The sequence below is a fragment of the Mobula hypostoma genome, chromosome 5 (assembly GCF_963921235.1).
Source record: "Mobula hypostoma chromosome 5, sMobHyp1.1, whole genome shotgun sequence".
Lineage (NCBI taxonomy): Eukaryota > Metazoa > Chordata > Chondrichthyes > Myliobatiformes > Myliobatidae > Mobula > Mobula hypostoma.
Window position 1 is genome coordinate 47,216,068 of NC_086101.1, and position 21,399 is coordinate 47,237,466.

General features: G+C 40.8%; 1 protein-coding gene across 2 annotated transcripts in view; it reads left to right on the forward strand.

Annotated features, from left to right (window-relative positions):
- Window positions 1-21,399, forward strand: part of klf5a (Kruppel like factor 5a) — a 78,243-nt gene that overhangs the window by 22,822 nt on the left and 34,022 nt on the right. For both annotated transcript variants that reach the window (XM_063048448.1, XM_063048447.1), the window contains exons 2-3: window positions 2,355-3,213; window positions 12,055-12,114. In XM_063048448.1, the coding sequence (XP_062904518.1) occupies window positions 2,355-3,213; window positions 12,055-12,114 (919 nt within the window). The remainder of the gene's footprint in view (window positions 1-2,354; window positions 3,214-12,054; window positions 12,115-21,399) is intronic.

Consider the following 21,399-nt stretch of genomic DNA (forward strand, 5'->3'; position numbering starts at 1 on the left):
AAGGGAGAATTGATTTAATAGTTAGTCTGTTTAGTATGAAAATCAAGTTGCTTGCAGTGTACTGAGTCAGCAACAGAGAACAACAAACTTTTAGAAGATTTTTGCAGCTTAAAGAGAGGTGTGTAAATGTAGATGGAGAAACTAATTCAACAATTTTCAGAAGAGTGAGAAATTCACTTTCAGATCAGTAGGGACACAAGAGAGACTGCAGATGCCGAAAATCTGGATCAACACATATGCAGTACTAGAGGAACTTAGCAGGTCAAGCAGCATTTGTGTAGGGTCTTGGCCTGAAAGCTTAATGGTGCATTTCTCTCCATAGATGCTGCCTGACCTGCTCATTTCCTCCAGGATTGTGTATGTATGGAATCAAATCAGTGGGTGGGAGTTGGTTTGTTTTGAATTGTCCAAGTCAAAGTGTTTCATGGTTTTGTGGCACAGGATGAAATACTGGAGGCCGACATGTGCTAATTCCCTGCACATTGGCCGGGTAGTGGTGAACAGCAGCTAACATTTTACCAATGGCCTTTGATCTTCCATTACCATTGCTCAATCATCCACCGAACTGAGACTTAAGTAGAACAGACGTATTAACTGCAAGGGTTACAAAAGCAGTTTGGGGACAAAGAATTCTGCGGTGGCTGCCTTGGTTCTGATTTGCCGTGGATGTTTCAGTCTATCAAGTTCAGGTTCAAGTTTATTGTCATCTAACTGTAGACATTTACAACCAAACGGAACAATTTTCCTCCGGAATATGACATACCCACAATACATGTATCACACACAGCACATAAAACAAAATATTACCACAAGCAATAATAAAATATAATTCAAAATGCACGTGAAGAGTACAGCACAGATAAACAGTAAATGGTATAGTAAACAGCTCTCCATCCTATTGAAAAGATCTCAGTGGTGGCTGGGTATTCATTAGTCTCGCAGACTGGGAAGAAGTTGTTACCCAGTCCTGGTACTGATGCTCCTGTAGCACCTTCCTGATGGTAATGTGTCAAAGAGATTGTGACATAAGCGACAGGGATCTTCAACAATACTTTGGGCCCTTCCTATACAAGGTAAATGCTACGCTTTAGAAGGAACACTTTCTATTTGCCTAGTTGAGTGCTGGCCCAACAATATTGGAGTTCAACAGCATCCAGGATAAGGCAGGCCACATGGATTGGTATTGCATCTAACATGGGGAATAATTGCTTCCCACTACTGGTTTGGCACTACTGTGCAACAGAAAAAACAATATTACAACATTCAACAATTATAAAGAATTGTGTAAAAAAATGAAATTAGAAGTATGGTTATGGAATAAATGTGCATCAATACATAAGTACCAGCATGTATTTACAATGTAAACAGCATTATAAAAAAATTTTAAAGTATTTACAATGCAGTGACTGAAGTAATATATAGAGGGGGGTAATGGAGGTTAACTAGAATGGTTGATCAGATTAATTGCCTGGGGAATGAAATGTTTAAGGTGACATGCATTTATCATTTTAATAGCTCTATAGTGCTTTCCAAAAGTTTTTCACCATCAAGATCGCAACAATTCAAAAAACACCATTTTGAACCATTAGTCGCTGGCCTTGCCAATGCCATGACTGATAAGAAGTGACAATTTTTGCTTTGTATTGGTATTTTTCAGTAAGGCCATGTTAAAGATGAAAGATTAATTTTATTTGTCACATGTGCATCAAAGATTAAAGTCTGTCACAAGCCTTGTGGCCCATCAGGCCGGTGCTTATGCCAGTTTCCGTGGCGTGAAGCCATTGAAAGTACAAGATAGGACGCCAATCTTTTGCGAGGTTAACCACCAGCACTTTTGCCGGTACCCATTCTCAGCTGGGTAGACTGGAGCATTGTGTGGTTAAGTGCCTTGCTCAAGGACATGCATGCTGCCTCGGTCGAGGCTCGAACCCACGACCTTCAGATCACTAGTCCAATGCCCTAACCACTTAGCCACGCGCCACACACATGTATATCAGAACATACCGTATAATACATTGTTTTGCACTGAATCAAATCAGCGAGTATTGTGCTGGGCAGCCTGCGAGTGTCACCATGCTTCCGGCGCCAACATAGCATGCCCACAGCTTACCAAATAACTATATGTCTTTGGAATGTGGGAGGAAACCAGAGCACCTGGAGGAAACCCACACCAGTCATGGAGATAACGTACAAACTCCTTACAGGCGGTGGTAGGAATCGAGTCCCAATCTTAGCTCTGTAAAGTAATTGCACTGATTGCTACACTGCTGTGTTGCCCCATATTGTAAGTGGCTTTTATCTTCCCTCTTTTACATTTGCCCTCTATTGATTATGGCTGTTTACATTTCATGCAGACGCGGTGTGAGATGGAGAAGTACCTGTCCCCCCAGCCACTGCCCGCCCCTGAGTTGAAGAAGTTCCGACGGGACAGTGCCTCAGTAGTGGACGAGTTCTTCCAGGATGAAAAGCCGTCGCCATACAGCGTCAACATCAATGTGATTCTGCCTGATGTCACTCACCTACGCACTGGTCTCTATAAACCACAAAGGCCATCCATGGCTCAGTCCCATTCAGAAGACGTTAACGCCTTTACCCAGGCAAGCAGGACACTTACGACCCCGTCCCTGCCCGAGTTCACCAGTGTGTTTAACACCGCACAGTCTACAGACGTCAGTGGTGCCTTCATTAAGCAGGAGCTGCCCTCTCCCGAAATGCATTTGCCTGCGAACCCCCAACAAGGTCAGCTTTACCAGCTGCTGAGCTCCCCAGACCTGGTGAGCATCCCTGGCAATGATCCACACACACAAGGTAACTCGCCATGTATGGGCAACCTCGCCAGTGCCTCAGTAGCATCAGGCATGAACACCCTAGCCACTGGGCATCCTCAGACAGTAGTGAAGCACTTCCATTCTATCTCAGCCAGTACCTATGCCATGGCAGCCCAGTTCTTCCAACAGCAGCCCTCGTACCTGCCCCCATCACCTCCAAACTCTGAGCCTGGGAGCCCCGACAGGCAGCCGGAACTGCTGCAAACCATGACCCCACCTCCATCGTACGCCGCTTCCATTGCCTGCAAGTTGGGGTCACCTGCTCCGACGCGTGCCCTCCCAGCTAATTTGCAAGCTGCACAGCAGAACATCTCGCCAGTCAAGTTCAACCGGAGGAATAATCCGGAGCTGGAGAAGAGAAGAATTCATCACTGTGACTTTCCGGGTATGTTCAGTGTATCAAAAATGGACAACTCATAATTACAGGAAGTTTCTTTCTAAGCATATATTTCTTTCTGTTTAACTTCATTACACTCTATTAGCATGTCAGTTCTATCCCCTTCCTTTATTTATCAGAATTTGCCTCAAATGCATCTTGCCTTGAGTTGTGTTGGGCACGTGGCCAAGTGGTTAAGGCGTTCGTCTAGTGATCTGAAGGTCACTAGTTTGAGCCTCAGCTGTGACATTGTGTTTGTGTCCTTGAGCAAGGCACTTAACCACACATTGCTCTAGTGTCTGTGCAAGGAGTGGTGACCCACACAGTGGGTCCGTGTGACACAGGCCTCATAGTCTGAGTCGACGTTCCCTCCCTCCCTGAGGTGTTTAAATTTGCATAATTAAAGCAACTTTCATTGCTGATCTGGGCAGAAGAGACCCTTCTGGCCCTTTAAGCCACACTGCCCAACAATCCCCCAATTTAATCTGATTTTAATCCCGGGACAATTTACAATGACCGATTAACCTACCACCTGGTCTGTCTTTGGACTGTGGGAGGGAACCAGAGCACCTGGAGGAAACCCACGTGGTCACAGGGAGAACGTACAAACTCCTTACAGGCAGTGGTGGGAATTGAACTTGGGTTGTCTGTACTGTAAAGTGTTGTACTAACCATACGCTACCATAATCTGGAATAAAAAGCTAGAATCAGTTGTGGTAACCATGAAACTGTAAGTATGTTGTTAAAATCCCACCCACCCCATTCACAGAAGTCCGGTAGCACATGAAATCTGCCACATAACTCACTTTGGCCTCTTTGTGACTTGTGACCAAGCACTGGGTTGACTTTCACCCATTTTCTGAAATAATTGAACAAGGCACAGCTTGGAAGGCAAGCAGGCACCTACAACAACCCTTCTATCTGTGTCCAAATCCTGGGAACAAGTCAGTTATCATTAAACAAAGATGTGCCATTAATCTCAATTAGTCTTTTACCCAAGGAGTAAAGCTAACAATTAGAGTGTATAGGTTTAAGATGAGAGAGAAAAAATTTAAAAGGAACCCAAGGGGCAATTCCTACATGTAGAGGATGGCGTGCATATGGAATAAGCTGCCCGAGAAAATGGATGAGGCAGATAAAGTAATAAAATGTAAAAGACATTTAGGATTAGAGAGGTATTCGGGCCAAACACAAATGGGATTAGTTTACTGAGCACTATAATCAGCATGGACAAATTGGGCTGAAGAGCCTGTTTTTTTTAATTCAAATTTTTATTATTATTTATTCTTGTATTGCAAAGCAGCACAGCATATCACAGAGCAGATATAGTACAGCATATTTACACAGCCATCCCATGACAGGAAAACAAATAAAACTTGGAGACAGAAAGAAGTTCTAATTTAAGTTTAAATTAACATACAACCAAAATTGATCCCACGCGTCTTGCACTTTTCCCTCACTGTTAATTCTTACCAACATGTGTTCATATGATGAAATCTTAATCATTTCCTAAGTCCATTCCTTCACAGTGGGACATCTGGGTATTTTCCAGTTTTGCAATATAATTCTTGCAACTGTGATGAGACCCAACTTTAAGATAGTAAATTTGTCATTGTTTACATTAGGTGTCATTGTCCTATTACCCAAGAGACAAAGCCTGTTTCAATGCTGTATTACACTGTGACTCTGCTCCATCTGGTGCCAAGAACTAATTCCCATCTATTCTCTTTGTAAAGAAACTTCTTATGAATTACCTTTTGGATTGGCATGATACCATCGTGGTTAGCTTTACAGTTGAGGTGATCTGGAGTCAATTCCCGCTGCTGACTGTGTGCAGTTTGTACATTCTCCCCTTGGATGCGTGGGTTTCCTCCAGGTGCTCCAGTTTCCTCCAACTGTCCAAACACATACTGGTTGGAAATTTGATTGGGCACTGTAAATTGTCCTATGGTTTGGCTAGGGTTAAAGTAGGAGTTGTTGGTGGCATGCCTCGAAGGGCCAGAAGGGTCCATTCTGCGCTGCATCCCAATAAGCAAATAAATAAATTTCTGGCTTATGTAAAATTCTCAGGAACTGGACCCTGTTGTAACCTGGAAATGCCTGTAGTGTAAAGGGATGTCAAAATCAGTGTGAACTTGGTGGTGGTATAACTTACACTCCACACTGGGTGGTATTTGATATTGTTGTTGGTATAGCGTGTGTTACTTTACTAATTGGCAACGTTGCCATGAATATTTTGACAATGTGTTTTTAATAGAAGCATCACTGAAAACATAGTAGAGACCATTCCTTCCCACTCATCTTGTGTCTTGTAGATGGTGGAAAGACTTTGTTGTGTTGATTAAGCGGCTGAATGCACTTTGAGCTAGCCCACTCTCAGGTGGGACTTGTGCCTCATCTGAATTCTCAACAACATGAACATTATTAAACAGAGGCAGAAGATCTTTAGTGATGAATGGGAGAGAGCTGTTGTGGAAGACTGGATTGCACTTTAGATGGCAAAAGTTAATTTTGGTTCTTTTTTACAAGAAGAGGGAAGTAGCAAGGGATGATATCCCTTTCATTAATATGGAATTTGGTTCTAAATCTCTGCAGATGGTAATTATCCTGATTAGTTTGTAATAATGAGGCCTTTTAGGATTACAATCTGTTATAATATAATTCACCTGTGTGTCTGGCTTGTCTGGCTGTTCAAATAAAGCAAGGTAAAAATAATTTTCCAAGGGCCTATTCGAACCTCTTCAGTCAAGGTCATACAGCACGGAAGCGAGCCCTTTTGTCCTTGACTCTGCACCGACCGTCAAGAACCTGTTTACACTAATCCTGCTTCATCCTCTCGATGTTCCCGTCAGCCCCTTCCAGATTGTACTGATCAGCTGTGAACTGGAGGTGATTTACAGTGGCCAATGAACCTGCTAGCCTGTATGCCGTTGGAATGTTTAAGCACCCAGGGCTAATCAAGAGGGAGAATCTAAACAATCCATACAAGCAGGAGCAGAAATCGGCATTGACACTGGGTTTGATGTTGCGCTGTTCACCGAGCCTGGCAGTCAGCTTGTAGGTGTTTTGTCATCGGTCGAGGTGACATCCTCAGTGCGCAGTTGCTGGTGTCTCTTTCTGCGAGTGCTTGCATTTATATAAGGCCTCATTGGCTTGCCTCGGTCCTGATTGGCTACCTCTTCAGGACTGGGGCCTATATAAATGCGAGCACTCGCAGAGAGAAACACCAACAATGAAGGCGTCATCTCAACCGGTGGTTAAATATCTACAAGCTAATTGCCAAGCTCAGGGAACAACGTAACATCAAATGCCTCAACCTGAGCAACCAGTATTCAATGCCATTCTATTGAGCTGGGGTCTCTGGAGCTCGAGCTATTGGCTCCAATATCTTTGCCGCTTGATTACTCCAGATGGAGATTCATTTACGTTTGGTTGTAGTTTCAAAAACAAGCTAATTTAGTGATTTCATTGTAATCCAAATAATCACTTGACTATGCATTGTGGTAAGATTCAGCAGATCGCTGCCACTTGAGATCAAAATTTGATTTTTCAAAGCAGTTTTTATTTAATATTCTACATGAGAAATGATCAAGATTACATATCAAATAAATCTGAAGAATGTGGGTGAGTCCTTACAGCAATTTAAAAAATATCATGCTGCCAATATTATGGGTTTTTTTTTCTTTCATTAACCCAGCAACACGAAGGATTGGTAGGTACCCATAGACTCCATGTCTGCAGTCAGCTGCTCAACACAAGACTGAATCTGGTGTTGTGCTTTACCCACACTGAGGCACTGTGCCCCTTCTGTTGTTTTGCATACCAGCTGACTATACTTTAGAGCAGCAATACAATTCCAAATCAAGATGACTGGAGGAATCTTACTGCAATGCACATGCCAAGCGATTACCTTGATTACAACAATTCATGTTTAACCTGTTCTTGAAATTGCAGTTGATTTATGTAATGAAGTTTCTACCTGAAACAATCAACTCAATTAATTCTTTCAGCCCGCAGAAAAACTAGCTTTCACAATTTTCCTTAATCATCTAAATAAGTAGACCTTTAAATACCAGTTTAAGGACTGCAGTATTAGTGATTTTGTAGAGAATAAATGTTTCAGACCATCCCAAGGCACTGAAGTATTACAGTTGTGATGTAGAAATTATGAGAGTCTGTATAAAGGAGCACTATGAGAGTTTGTATAAAGGAGCACTTATCATGAGATGGTTTGGTTTTGTCATATTGGTTGAAAGGTGAGAATTGGAATAAGTTTGATGTTCTGTAGAGAACTGGTGGCATAAGAAATCACCTCATCTGAAAGCTGCATCTTTAACAGTGTTGTCTTCCCACAGTACAAGAGTGAAGTGATAACCTACTTCTAGTCATTGGACTCAATCGCATGCACCATTACTTTTAGAGGGATTTGTTCGTTCCACAAGGAAGCAACATTTATCATCACATACCCCCAGCATCCAGGCCATGCTCTCTTCTCATTGCCACCATCAGGAAGGAGCTTGGGTCTCACACCACCAGGTTCAGGAACAGTTATTACCCCCTCAGCCATCAGGCTCCTGAACCAGAATGGACAACTTCACTCACCCCAGCACTGAATTGATTCCACAACCTATGGACTCACTTCCGAGGATTCTACAACTCATGCTCTCAATATTATCTATTATCATTATTTTCTTTTTTAGTAATTTCATTTTGTCTTATGCACATTGGTTGTTTGCCCATCTTTGTTTTCGTGTTGTTGCTCATTGATTTTTTGTACTTCTTGTATGTTTCGGTGTGAATCCTGGTAAGAAATTGAATCTCATGGTGACAAATATATACTTTGATAATACATTTGCTTTGAACTTTTCATGGCTTGCTGACAAGGCAATCACTTAATTGTGGTTGGCTTGACCACTTCAGAGGGCATTTCAAGGTTTTATTGGTGGATCTGGAGTCAATCTGTGAAGGAAATTAGTAAAGCTGATACTTGTTATGACAGACCTATAGTTCTGTGTCATTAATTTTATACATTTATTTATTTAAAATTCCAGGTCATTATGATTAAATTCCACAACAGTCATAGTGTAGTTTGATTTCTGATCTCTACACCATTGATCCAGGCCTCTGGTAGATGATAATTTAAAATGTGCTGCTGTTCAATTTGTCGTACAAGCTTACAAGCTTCACATTGAACTTTGAGTTTATAAACCCAATATTCAAAGTACATTTATTATCAAGGTATGTATATATTATACAACCTCGAGATTCATCTCCTAACAGGCAGCCACAATACAAAGAAACCCAAAAGAACTCAATTTAAAAAATGAAGGCTGTCAAACACCCACTGTGCTGAGAAAAAAAATATTGTGCAAACAATGAATGTAAGCACATAACTGAGGATGAATGTTGTTAAGCTGAAGTTTCGAAATGCTTCTTTATCAGACCTGATAACTTTTGAAACAAATGTTCTCAGATCCACTTTTCTGTTCTCCATTTCTCTGCATCTAAAGCAAGTAAAACAAAAGTTAGACACATATATTGGATGCCACCAGCATGATAGACATCATTATTAAAGCCCCTTTTCAGTGAGCTCTAACATAATCTATTTGCATCTAGAATAAAATTACTGCTGAACTTTATTAACCAAAAGTGTTGATTATAGACAAACTTCTTCATAACAGGTAACTAATGTTATTTGTGTAAAGATTCACTTAGAATACCATGTTTTTTTTAAATTTAATGCTGAATGGAAACTTCTAATTGAAAATCTTTGCAAGTTGTGTGCAAGGAATCACCAATGTAACACAACAATTTTGTGCACAATGTGAAGGAACTTGATTCAAAAGACAATAGGAGGCGTTGCACAATTTGTGTATGTGTGTGTGTGTGTGTGTGTGTGTGTGTGTGTGTGTGTGTGTGTGTGTGACTTTCTAGCAAATGGAGGCTCCTAGGATTAGTAATGAAGACAAAGACTTCAAAGACATGACTCATGCAAAGTATATTTGTCCATCATGATCAGCAAATGCACGAATGAATTATACCAAAGCACAGCAAAACCACAGTTGAGCTCAGCTTTACTGTGAATTAAGGGGAAGCAGATTTAGCCTGTTTTATGACTGGATGTTTGAGGCATCAACTTTCTTGCAAAAGCTTTTCCAAGAATTTGCTTATTGTTTATCCCCAACCACCTGCTATGTGCTACCCATGTCTTCAGCTCTATGGCCTTCTCGCTCCCCCACATTTTCCTGGCTGTCTGCTGCGCCTGTCTCTTTCCCTGTTCCTCTGCTTGCTCTTCATTGCAGAGTAAGGTCCTCCACTGTTTTATGCTTCAGTCTTGCTCTATGACACACAGCCTCATGCATGATGCCACATCATGTCTGTAGGTGCTTGGGTCACATTGAAGCACTTCTTAGCCTGCAGTTCTCCCAGACAAACAAAACTTAATTTAGCCTACCTAAGATGTTAGCCCTCAGCTCATTGGTCACAGGCTTGCCTTCTGGTTATGGGAATTGTGAATGTAAGTACGGTACTGAAAGAGGACCATACTGGTAGAGCTGCTGTCTTTCAGCTCTCATTAAATGATGCACAACACCACAAATTTGCCCTTCACCCAGAGCCAACTGCCCATTGGAAATCTCATGGTCCCAGAATACATTGTGCAATTGGATTCTGTAGTTCCTCACCTGCAGACCCCAGTCAGTTCAGATTGGCAAAAACATCCCCTCCACAATCTCTATCAGCACAGGTGTACCACAGGGCTTTATGCTTAGCCCACTGCTCGACTCACATTGCACCTATCACTGTGTGGCGAAGTACAGCTCCAACACCATATACAAGTTTGCTGATGACACCACCGTTGTGGGCCGTATCAAAGGTGGTGATGAATCAACATACAGGAGGGAGATTGAAAATTTGGTTGTGTGGTGCCGTAACAACAACCTCTCACTCAATGTCAGCAAGACCAAGAAACTGAGAGGGCGAGGGAAGCCAGTAATTATCTGAGGATCAGAGGTGGAGAGGGTCAGTAACTTTAAATTCCTGGGTGTCATGGTCTTAGAGGACCTTCCTGGGCCCATCATGTAATGTAATTGCAAAGAAAGCATAACAGCACATCTATTTCCTTGGGAGTCTGCAGAGATTTGATACGTCTTCAAAAACCTTGACAAACTTCTCTAGATGTGTAGTGGAAAGTGTGTTGACTGGCTGCATTGTGGCCTGGTATGGGAACACAAATGCCTTTGAGCAGAAAATCCTACAAAAGGTAGTGGATTCAGCCCAGTACATCAGGGGTAATGCCACCCAACCATTGAGCACATCTACATGAAGCATCATCATAGAAAAGCAGCAATCATTATCAAAGATCCTCACCACCCAGGACAAGCTTTTTCTCCTCACTACTGAATTGAATTGACTTTATAACTTACATCTTTCACATACATGAGAAGTAAAAATCTTTACGTTACGTCTCTGTCTAAATGTGCAATGTGAAATTTATAATTTATAATAAATAGAATGTACAACAAGATAGTCAATAGAACATAGAAATACAGTTGTGTCAGCATGAATTAAGCAGTTTGATGGCCTGGTGGAAGAAACTGTTCAGGAGCCTGTTGGTCCTGGCTTTTATGCTGCGGTACCGTTTCCCAAATGGTAGCAGCTGGAACAGTTTGTGGTTGGGGTTATGTGGGTTCCCAATGATCCTTCGGGCCCTTTTTGCACAACTGTCTTTGTAAATGTCCTGAATAGTGGGAAGTTCACTTCTACAGATGTGCTGGGCTGTCCGCACCACTCTCTGCAGAGTCCCACGATTGGGGTAAGTACAGTTCCCATACAAGGCAGGATTGTGCCCCCGTAGAAAGGTCTTAGGATTTGGGAGCCTATACCAAACTGCCATCAGGTAGAAGCTACATGAGCCTCAAGACTCAAAGGACCAGGTTCAAGACCAGTTACTACCCCTCGACCATCAGGCTCATGAACAAAAGGGGCTAGCTACACTCAATCTCTTTAAGGCGTTCCCACAACTAATGATCTCATTTTAAGCCCTCTTTATCTTGTTATTTCCTGCTCTTGTTATTTATTGCTATTTAATTATTTTTACATTTGCACGGCTTTTTGTCTTTATGCTCTTGCTCTTCCATTGATCCTGTTTACAGTTACTATTCTATAGATTTGCTGAGTGTGCCCACAGGAAAAAGAATCTCACCATTGTATGTGGTGACATGTATGTATTCTGATAATAAATGCTACTTTAAACTTTCTACCCAGTCAGGAAAGCTCATCAATGCCTCTACTTTCTGAGGAGGCTGAAGAGAGCCGGATTATGTACATCCATACAGATGTGCCGTAGGGAGCATCCTAACATGCTGCATCACTGCATGGTACAGAAATTGTACTGCAGTGGACAGGAAGGCTCTACTACAGGTAGTCAAAACCCCAGACGCATTCCCAGCACCAGCCTATCTGCCCTCAAGGACATACAGTATATACAGGAAGATGTCAGAAAAAGCCCACTAACATCATGTAGGATCTGACACACCCTAATCATGGACTGTTAGTCCCACTTGGTTTATGTGTTAGAGTTTGTCATAACACTGTACAATGTCTGATATTGTACCTGGCTTTGATGTGATATTTGTGATATAAAGTGCAACTCCTGAGTCTATGCAGGATTTTAAGCTGTTTTGAATGATGCAGCTTGTGTAACACTGTTAATGAACATTAATACTACGTGTTAAAAGATGATGTGTTGCACATTGAATTAGGATCAAAATGATCCACCAGCATTTTAAAACTGTGCTATCCTTCAAACACCCATGTAACCGTTAATTTTGTGTGTGTTTTTTTCTTCAGGTTGCTGTAAAGTATACACCAAAAGTTCACATTTAAAAGCACACCTGAGAACTCACACCGGTAAGAAAGTTCTTTAATTGAATAATTATTGTGTTTAAATTTGAGAAGGTAAGCCCAAGCATACCATTTTGATTTGTTTGCTATGATGTGCATGTGTAGAACCAGTACCTACAATTGCAACATAGGAAATTCAAAAATAATAGTGGAAATGTTTTCCAGTGATCCAGTTAAACTGGTTTATAATTGTTGGGGCAGCATTTCATACCAATCATGTCACTGGCTAATAAAATCCTGTACAATTACAAAAAGAAGAAACCTTTAAAGTTCTGCTTGTGTGCGTTTACCTCATTTATGCTGCTAATAATTTTAATAGATTGGGCAGAAATATTGTATTTACAGAAGAAGTGAAAAAATTGTGTTTACAATCAAATAAGATTATCTGGTTCAACTTGCAGGAGAGTGCAGATATTTTCTTTTCACTATGTCTTCCTGTATTACTTAAACAGGATTTAAAAACTAGCAAAGCTGAAATATTAATGCTGAGGAAGAGGTGGAAACGCTGAAAATAGCACTCGATGACATCTACATGATTTATGAGAAATGTGTTTGTTTGAGCTGTTTGTACAGTACATTTTTTTTTAAAGTACAGGTGGTACTTTGAAACTTCAAGTTGAGGGACTTGATGGCACATTCGACTTTAACCAAAAGAAAAATTTAAAAGCTTTCCATACGAAAACTTTCGGACAGGTGGTGGATGAATTTGAGATGTTCTAATTATCGCTGATCAGAGTGACCTGCTGGACTCAACATTTCTAATCCAGCAGGGATATGGCAAAATAAGCAGAAGGGAAGCTTGGCAGGTTTCAAGTGCTTGGGTTAGAAAAACCTTCCCCCAGTCCCACCATCCTAACTGGATGGCACACATTCCACATTACCCCTTATCTTCAACAATAACCCAAACAGGCTGAAAGCAGAACAGACTGCTCTTACAGATCTGTTAAATGAAATACCTACAGCACAACAGTAAAAATGTGAACCAGGGCATTACACAAGTTCAAAGTACATTTATTATCAAAGTGTACATACTGTATACAACCTTGAGATCAGTCTCCTTACAGGCAGCACAAAACAAACTCAGTAGAACTCATTTAAAAATAAAAGACTGTCAAACACCAAATGTGCAGAAAAAGAAAACAAATTGCACACACAATAAAAGTAAGCAAATAACATTCAGGAATGAAGTTCACAAAAATGAGTCCACAGCCATGAAGCCAGTTCATCACTGCAGCCAGATCAGGAGCCCATTAGTTGCAGGCCTCAGCCTCAGTTCAGTGCAGAGTCGAGTAAACCTCACGGAGCGGTGAGTTATTTGGTATAGAAGAAGATCATTTGGCCAATTCAGTTCAAGTTTCCTTACAGAATAGTGGGCCATCTGGCCCAACAGGTCTATGCCAGCTGTCAGAGCAATCGCATTCCCCCGCTTAGCTTCCCTGTGACATACTCTCTCACATGTTCATTAAGTTCTCTGTCGGTCTCTGCTCGGGACGTCTGCAGCCTCTTTGAACCCTGCACTTTGGAGCCCCCATACCAGACAGTGGTAGAACCAGTCAGAATTCTCTCCACAGTAAATCTGTAGAAATTTGCTGGTGTCTTTGGTGACATACAGAATCTCCTAAAACTCCTAACAAGCTAAAGCCACTGGTGTACCTTCTTTGTGATTGCACTGTCAAAGTGCAGTCAATGGGCTGAATGGCCTACTTCTGCTCCTTTATGTTATGGTATTATTTAATAGAGGCCAATTAGCCTATCAAACAGCAGATATTTGGGACACGTGGGAAGAACATTCAAACTGCACACAGGTGGAAGCAGAGGACAGGGCTTGGCCCCTGGTGCAGTGGGGCAGAGGCACTACCACTGTGCCACCAGGATTGTCTTCATGGTGCTCGTCTACCTCTACCCACTCTACTGGTTTCATCTCATTCCACCAGCATTTCTTCTTTCACTCTTGCATGCAAACCTCATTTCCCCATGATCATATGGTGCAGCAAATAGAGCCACTGCCTTGTAGCTCCCTTGACACTAGTTTGATTCTGAACTCTGGTGCTGTCAGTGCAAACCTTGACAGTGCAATCACAAAGAAGGAACAGCAGTGGCTCTTGCTTGTTGGGGAGTTTTAGGATACTCTGTATGTCACCAAAGACACCAGTAAATTTCTACAGATTTACTGTGGAGAGCATTCTAACTGGTTGCCCCACTGTCTGGTATGGGACCTCCAAAGTGCAGGGTTAAAAGAGGCTGCAGATGGTTGCAGTCCATCATGGGTGCAAACCTCCTCACCATCAACTACATCCTCAAGAGGCCGTGCCTCAAGTGGGCAGCTTCCATCATTAAGGACCATCACCGTCTGGGACATGCCCCCTTCTTGTTAATGCCATCGGGAGGCCTGCAGACCCACACCCAATGATTCAGAACCAGTCTTGTGACTTTGTTAATATTTAACCTTCAATCAACATTACTGAAAGGAATTATCTGATAATTCTCCCAGCCGTGTGTGGCTACATTTCAGCTGTGACCAAACTCTTGAATGGCAATTTTAAGGTTCTGGATCTATCTGAAATAGTTGTAAAGGGCCCTACATAAGTGGAAGTCTTCTGTTTCTAATTTCCATCAGCTTCTGAGAAAGATTTCTCCTGCATTTTTACCTATCTTGTAATCAGGTTGTCAACCGTGCTCTCTGTAAGACTGCAACCATATCTTCAACAACTCTATTAAACCCCTTCATGATAGTAAAGACCTCTATCAGGTAGGGTTTACCATCATATACCAGGCGGGATAATCTCAGCAATTCATATCTTCTAAGAACAAAGAAGCCATTTGAACGATCGTTATAGCTACAGTTATCCATCAAGCCTATACTTCCAAGAGAAGGAGTCTCAACATGTCTAGTTTCTCAATACCTCGGGGTAGATTCATCTCTTAAACTCAATGCATAGGATTGTACTGCTGGCGTTTTCCCCAGCCAGTGACTGGGGATTTGTGATCTGTATTTGTGTGAAAACCTTTCAGAATCAGGTTTATTATTGTGAAATTTGTTATTTTGTAGCAGCAGTGCAGTGCAAAGACATAAAAAAATCTGTAAATTACAAAAAATAAGTGCTACAAAAAAGCAAGGAATAGCAAGGTAGTGCTCACAGAGTGTTGCAGAGGGGAAGCAGCTGCTCCTACAGTGCTGAGGTTGAGTCTTCAGGCTCCTCTACCTCCTCCCTGATGATGGTAATAAGGGAGTAGGGCCCGAATGCGAACAGATTGAAGATTTTGTCTGAGTAAAACATTAGAACTGCAGATCAGTACTAACCCCTGCCCTCAATTTCCCTATTGCAAATTATTTCTCGAGTTAAAATACCCGTGTGGTGACTGAAGACCAATTTTCAACTGGGCGTTGTAGGGGAAGATGGATTTTTATTGATGCCTGTGACTGCACACGAGTACAGTGAGTAGAACTTCTGTCTCTCGGCTCCAGCCGACCATTTCGGACTGAATCTTTGGCGCTGTTTGAGTGGAATTTGCACATTCTCCCTGTGACCGCATGGGTTTCCTCTGAGGGCTCTGTTTTCCTCTCATGTCCAAAAGAAGTGCTGGTTGGTTGGCTAGTTGGTGACTGTAAATTTCTCCTAGTGTGTAGGTGAATGACAGAACATAGGAAAGTGAATAACTAAAGAGGTTATGTGTGAATGAGCCTTTTGTGTTTTACACGGATTAAGTGGGTTGAAGGGTCTGTGCTGTGTGATTAATTCACCAAAAAAAAACTCAGGTTGAGGGGCATTGATGGGACGGAGAGAGATCATGAAGTGACTTGTGAGGAATTGATCATCTGGGTTGCAGTCCGCAATAGTACCCTCTTCTATAACCCAAACAGGCAAACTTCAGAATCTCAACCATGTTGAAACAAGTTGCTGCAGTTCACAGGAATTGTCACACATTGATTTGCAAATAGCAAGTTATTACTGAACCCATTTTCTAAAGAATTATGAATCAGATTGCCTAAAGTTGTAGGTGACCACCTTCTTGTTGTCCCTGTACCCATGATTATTTAGGAGCCAATATTGCAGAAAACACATGGATACAAACATATAACTGGAACAAATGGCTACGTCAATAAGGAGCAGCAATCTTAGTAGAGCAAAAGACTGGTGAAAGTCATTTTATCTAACTATAGGATTTGAAATCAAGAGCCAAAAAAAACCTTGGAGATGCTGGAAATTTGAAACCGAAAGAGAAGGTGTCAGAAATAGCAGCATCTGGATTGAGAGAGGTGAGAGGCAAGAGGAAGACACATAGAATTAACATTGGGCCAATGACTATTCATGAAATCTGGGAAAAGTTAGAAAGGGATTAAATTCAAAGTCCATTTATTATCAAGGTATATATATCATATACATTCTAGAGATTTGCTTCCTCACAGGCAGCCACAAAACAAAGAAACCCAACAGAACCCACTAAAAAGAAGACTTACACACCTAATGTGCAGAAATAAAAACAAATCATGCAAACAATAAAAGTAAGCAAATAATATTCAGAACTGAAGTTCATGAAAGTGAGTCCATAGACGTAAAGCCAGCAGCTGATCCAGGAGCCCATTGATTGCAGCCTGCGGCCTCAATTCAGCTTAGAGATGTGCAGACCTCACGGAGCAGCTGCAACAAGAGTGGTGGGCAAAGGAATAATCTTTGATGGGGTAAAGATCAAAAGGAAGTCCCTCAGTGGCCTTCCCCACCATTGCGCATACTTACAAGGAGCACCACCACAAGAAAGCAGCATCCTTTGTCAAGGACTACCACCAGGTTGTCATCAGGAAGGAGGTACAAGAGCCTTAGATCCCACACCACCAGGTTCAAGAACAGTTATTATCCTACAGCCATTAGGCTTCTAAAACAGCATGGACCACTTTACTTATCTCGACACTGAACTGATTCCACAGCCTATGGACTCACTTTCAAGGACTCTACAACTTACGCTCTCGGTATTATTTATTACTTATTTATTATTATTTTTATTTTTCCTCAGTTTAAGCTGGTAAAACCTGAGGTACAAGCATAGCCAAGCATGCTCATTTGTCAATTGCTAGGAACTTTCAGACTGTTCTAATGGTGTTTAGTATTGTGGCTTTTGAGAGAATGACATAAATATTGCAGTGTACCTGCGGGCCTAATTGTTTAATGCTATTGTGTAGTGACTTTGAGATGATACTGGTTGTAAATATTCCTATTGGAACAATGTATACCCCGTTCATGTTCATAATCCTTCAATTTCCTCTTTTAATTCAGCATATTTCTGGTGTTTTTCACTTATTGATTTCTGTATGTTATGTGTGTTTGGAATGGCTATATCTATAAAATAAGTTGTTCTTGCTTGTTTATCCTGTAATATTACATCCGGACAGTTATTATGGATTGTTCTATCTGTAATAATGGATCAGTGATAATATAATTTGTAGGATTCTGACTCTAAAACTGGATCAGGTTTGTATTTATAGTAAGGAATGGTGTCTTTTAAGAGTTTGTATTTTAAAGAAGATTTTGGTGAATGATCTTTGCCGCTTGATTGTGACTGTGTAAGTAATCAGATTGAGTTAAACTGCTGCAGGATCCTGTAATATATTGGATTGTCTCTGGTTTCACTTGGCATTTTCTGCAGTTATCACCTTGTATTTGCTGATCTTTTAGTATGTACAGTATTTTTGATTTTTTTTTCTGTTAACCACCTGATCCTGTATTAACACAAGGAATCTTTCTGTTTCTGGGGAGAATCTTCAACTCTAAGCCAGTGTTTGATGCTGCCTTGTCAATATCTAGTCTGCTTTGGTCATTGGGATGTCTTCCAAGGATGATCATGTTCTTCTATGGGTTAACTTTTTCTTTTGTAGTAATAATTTCTTCATTTTCCTGGGTTGTGCTTTCATTTAAGTTTAGTGGTGTGTATTTCTCATCAGAATTGCATCTGCTCACATGGAGTAGTGAATCCTGTTTTCATTGATGAAAACATTCTTTTGTTGTGTAAATGTTTTATGTCTGTTATTCCTCTTCCTCCTACTGTTCTAGGTAGTGTTAACATGAGTGCATTCAAGTGTACATAGTGTTTTCTAAGATTTATCATTTCAGTTCTTATTTTTCTTTGTAACTTTACAGATCGGTGTCGGACCAAGATATGATTCCAAAAGAATACATTAATATGGGTATAGCGAAAGTGCTTATTGCCTTCGTTATATGTTTACTATTGAGCTCTGTTGAACAGATTTTCTTAAGCCTTGAAGCAAATTCTATCAAAAGTTTCCCCTTTATCACACTATGATCTAATTTCTTTGCTTCTTGAAATCCCAGATAATTTTATGTTTTATATTCATCCATTGGTTGTGTTACATCCTGCCGCTCTGTTTTATATTCTACTAGCTCTATTGCACCCGTCATAATGTTTAATGTTCTCCACTTATCTAGTCCAAAGTTCATGTTTATATCTTTAGAAAATATTTTTACTATTTGAATTAATCACTTTAACTTTGCTGATGAAAGATCATATAATTTCTAAATGTTCATGTGTAGAAGGTGTGTCAAGGTATATTGAAATTGGTTGTCTCCGATTTGATACCCTATTTTCATTTGTTTCGATAAATCAGGGATCAGGTTTAAAACCAGATAAAACCATAATGGATTTAGAAAGTCACCTGGAAAATACCATGGTTTATTTTGATAACGGTGATTGTTTTTTGCTGGTTATTTATAGATGGGGTGACTATAGTATGTCAATGCTTCATCAGATGTTGGAAGAATTTCACAAGTATAGGGTGCAGTTTATATGTATTAAGAGCTTTTATTAACCATGAATATGGGACAGCATCAAATGCTTTTTGGTCATCAATATAACAACATGAAAGATTTCTGTTTTTCCACCAGGCCTGACTTAGAATTACGGAATCTATTACCAGTTGGTCCGTACGTCCCTTCATACTTTTATGGCATCCTTTCTGCTCTTCTTTTTCTTCTTCTTATTATTATAATTTGTTATTTTTCTCTTTTAATTGCACATTGGTTGTTTGTCTGGTCTTTGTGCATAGTTTTTCATTGCTTCTCTTGTGTTTCTTTGTATCTATGGTGAATACCTACAACAAAATGAATCTCAGGGTAGTATATAGTGACATAAATGTACCTTGATAATAAATTTATTTGAACTTTGAATTTCACACAGCCATGCGTTTTTTTCATTGTGGCTCTTGCTCTGCTGTAAACCTTATTAATAGAGTCCTATTGCATGTTAGCAGGCACTTTGACCCATCAAGGCCATGATGACTGTCAAGCAAACTTATCTGTTCATCCATTTTAGTCTCACAGCTCCTGCTACATTGCACCATTAGGCAATACACTCGGGGAAAATTTACAGTGGCCAATTAACCTACCAACACGCATGTCTTTGGTATGTGGGAGGGAACTGGAGCAGCCAAGGAAACCCATACAGACACAGGAAAAGCGTGCAAACAGCGCATGGACAATACCCAAGTTCAGGATCAAACTTGGTCACTGGAGCTGTAAGGAAGCAGTTCCACCAGCTGCACCACAATGCCACCAATAATGTTCAATTTATTTTACCCGTGAGTTTACGTTGGTTCAGTGATGTGTGGTCTGACATTAAAAGATAATGTGCAGGCTAATGGATATAAATGACTTTTAAATTGATTTGTGAAATATGGATTAGATATTTTTTACTTAACGAAACACTTTAATGGTGATCTTGCACATTGCTGCTGTTGACATATTTCTTGGCTGTGTGTGCAGCTGATGTGGGGCCTACATAGATGTTTTAATGATCAACCTGTATTTGAATTGGGAAATCAGATCCAAGTTTATCATCACAGAATTATATGATGTGAAGTGTGTTTTGCAACAGTAGTACAGTGCACAGACTGAAAATCACTATAAATTGCAAAATAATAAATAGTGGACTAAAAAGGGATAAAAGGGTACTGTTTATGCATTCATGGACTGTTCAGAAATCTGTTGACAGAGAAATTGTTCCTGAATCATTGAGTGTGGGTCTTCAGGCTCCTGTACCACCTCTTGATAGTAGTAACGAGAAGAGGGCGCATCCCAGATGGACATAAATGGAAAAGAAAGGGCAAAAATTAGTGGGACGTTAGAGGATTGGGAAGCTTTTAAAAACCAACAGAAGGCAACTAAAACCGTAAGGAGAAAAAGGTTGAATTATGAAGGCAAGCTAGCCAATAATATAAAAGAGGATACCAAATGTTTTTTTCAGAAAAAGTAATAGAGAGGCAAGGGTGGATATGGTCACTGGAAAATGATGCTGGAGAGGTAGTAATGTGGAACAAAGAAATAGCAGATGAACCTAATAAGTATTTTGTGTCAGGCTTCACTGTGGAAGACACCAGCAGTAGGCCAGTAACTTGAGAATGTCAGGGGGCAGAAGTGGGTGTAGTTGCTATTATTAAGGAGAAGGTGCTTGGGAAGCTGAAAGGTCTGAAGGTGGATAAGTCATGTGGACCAGATGGACTACACCCCAGGCTTCTGAAGGAGATAGCTGAAGCAATTATGCAGGCATTAGTAATGAGTTTTCAAGAATCACTAGATCCTTGAATAGTTCTGGAGGACTTGAAAATTGCAAATGTTACTCCACTTTTTAAGAAGGGAGGGAGGCAGAAGAAAGGATATTATAGGCCAGTTAGTCTAACTTCAGTGGTTGTGAGGATGTTAGAGTCCATTATTAAGGATGAAGTTTTGGGATACTTGGAGGTACATTATAAAATTGGCCAAAGTCAACATGGTATACTTAAGGTGAAATCTTATCTGACAAATCTGTTGGAATTCTTTGAGGAGTTAACAGGCAGGATAGACAAAAGAGTCAGTGGATGTGTCTACTTGGATTTTCAGAAAGCCTTTGATAAGGTGCCAAATATGATGCTGCTTTACAAGATGAGAGCCCATGGTAATACAGGAGAGATACTAGAGTGGGTAGAAGATTGGCTGACTGGCAGAATGCAAAGAACGGGACTAAAGGGGGCCTTTTCTGGTTGGCTGCTGGTGACTAGTGGTGTTTCACAGCAGTCAGTGTTCGGACCACTTCTTTTTATGTTATGTTTCAATAAGTTGGATGACAGAATTGATAGCTTTGTGGCCAAGTTTGCAGATGATACAAAGATAGGTGGTAGTAAGGCTGAGGAATCAGGGAGTCTGCAGAGAGACTTGGACAGATTGGAGAATGGGCAAACAAGTGGCAGATGGAATGTGGTGTAGGGAAGTGTATGGTCTTGCACTTTGGTAGAAGGAATAAAGGCATAGA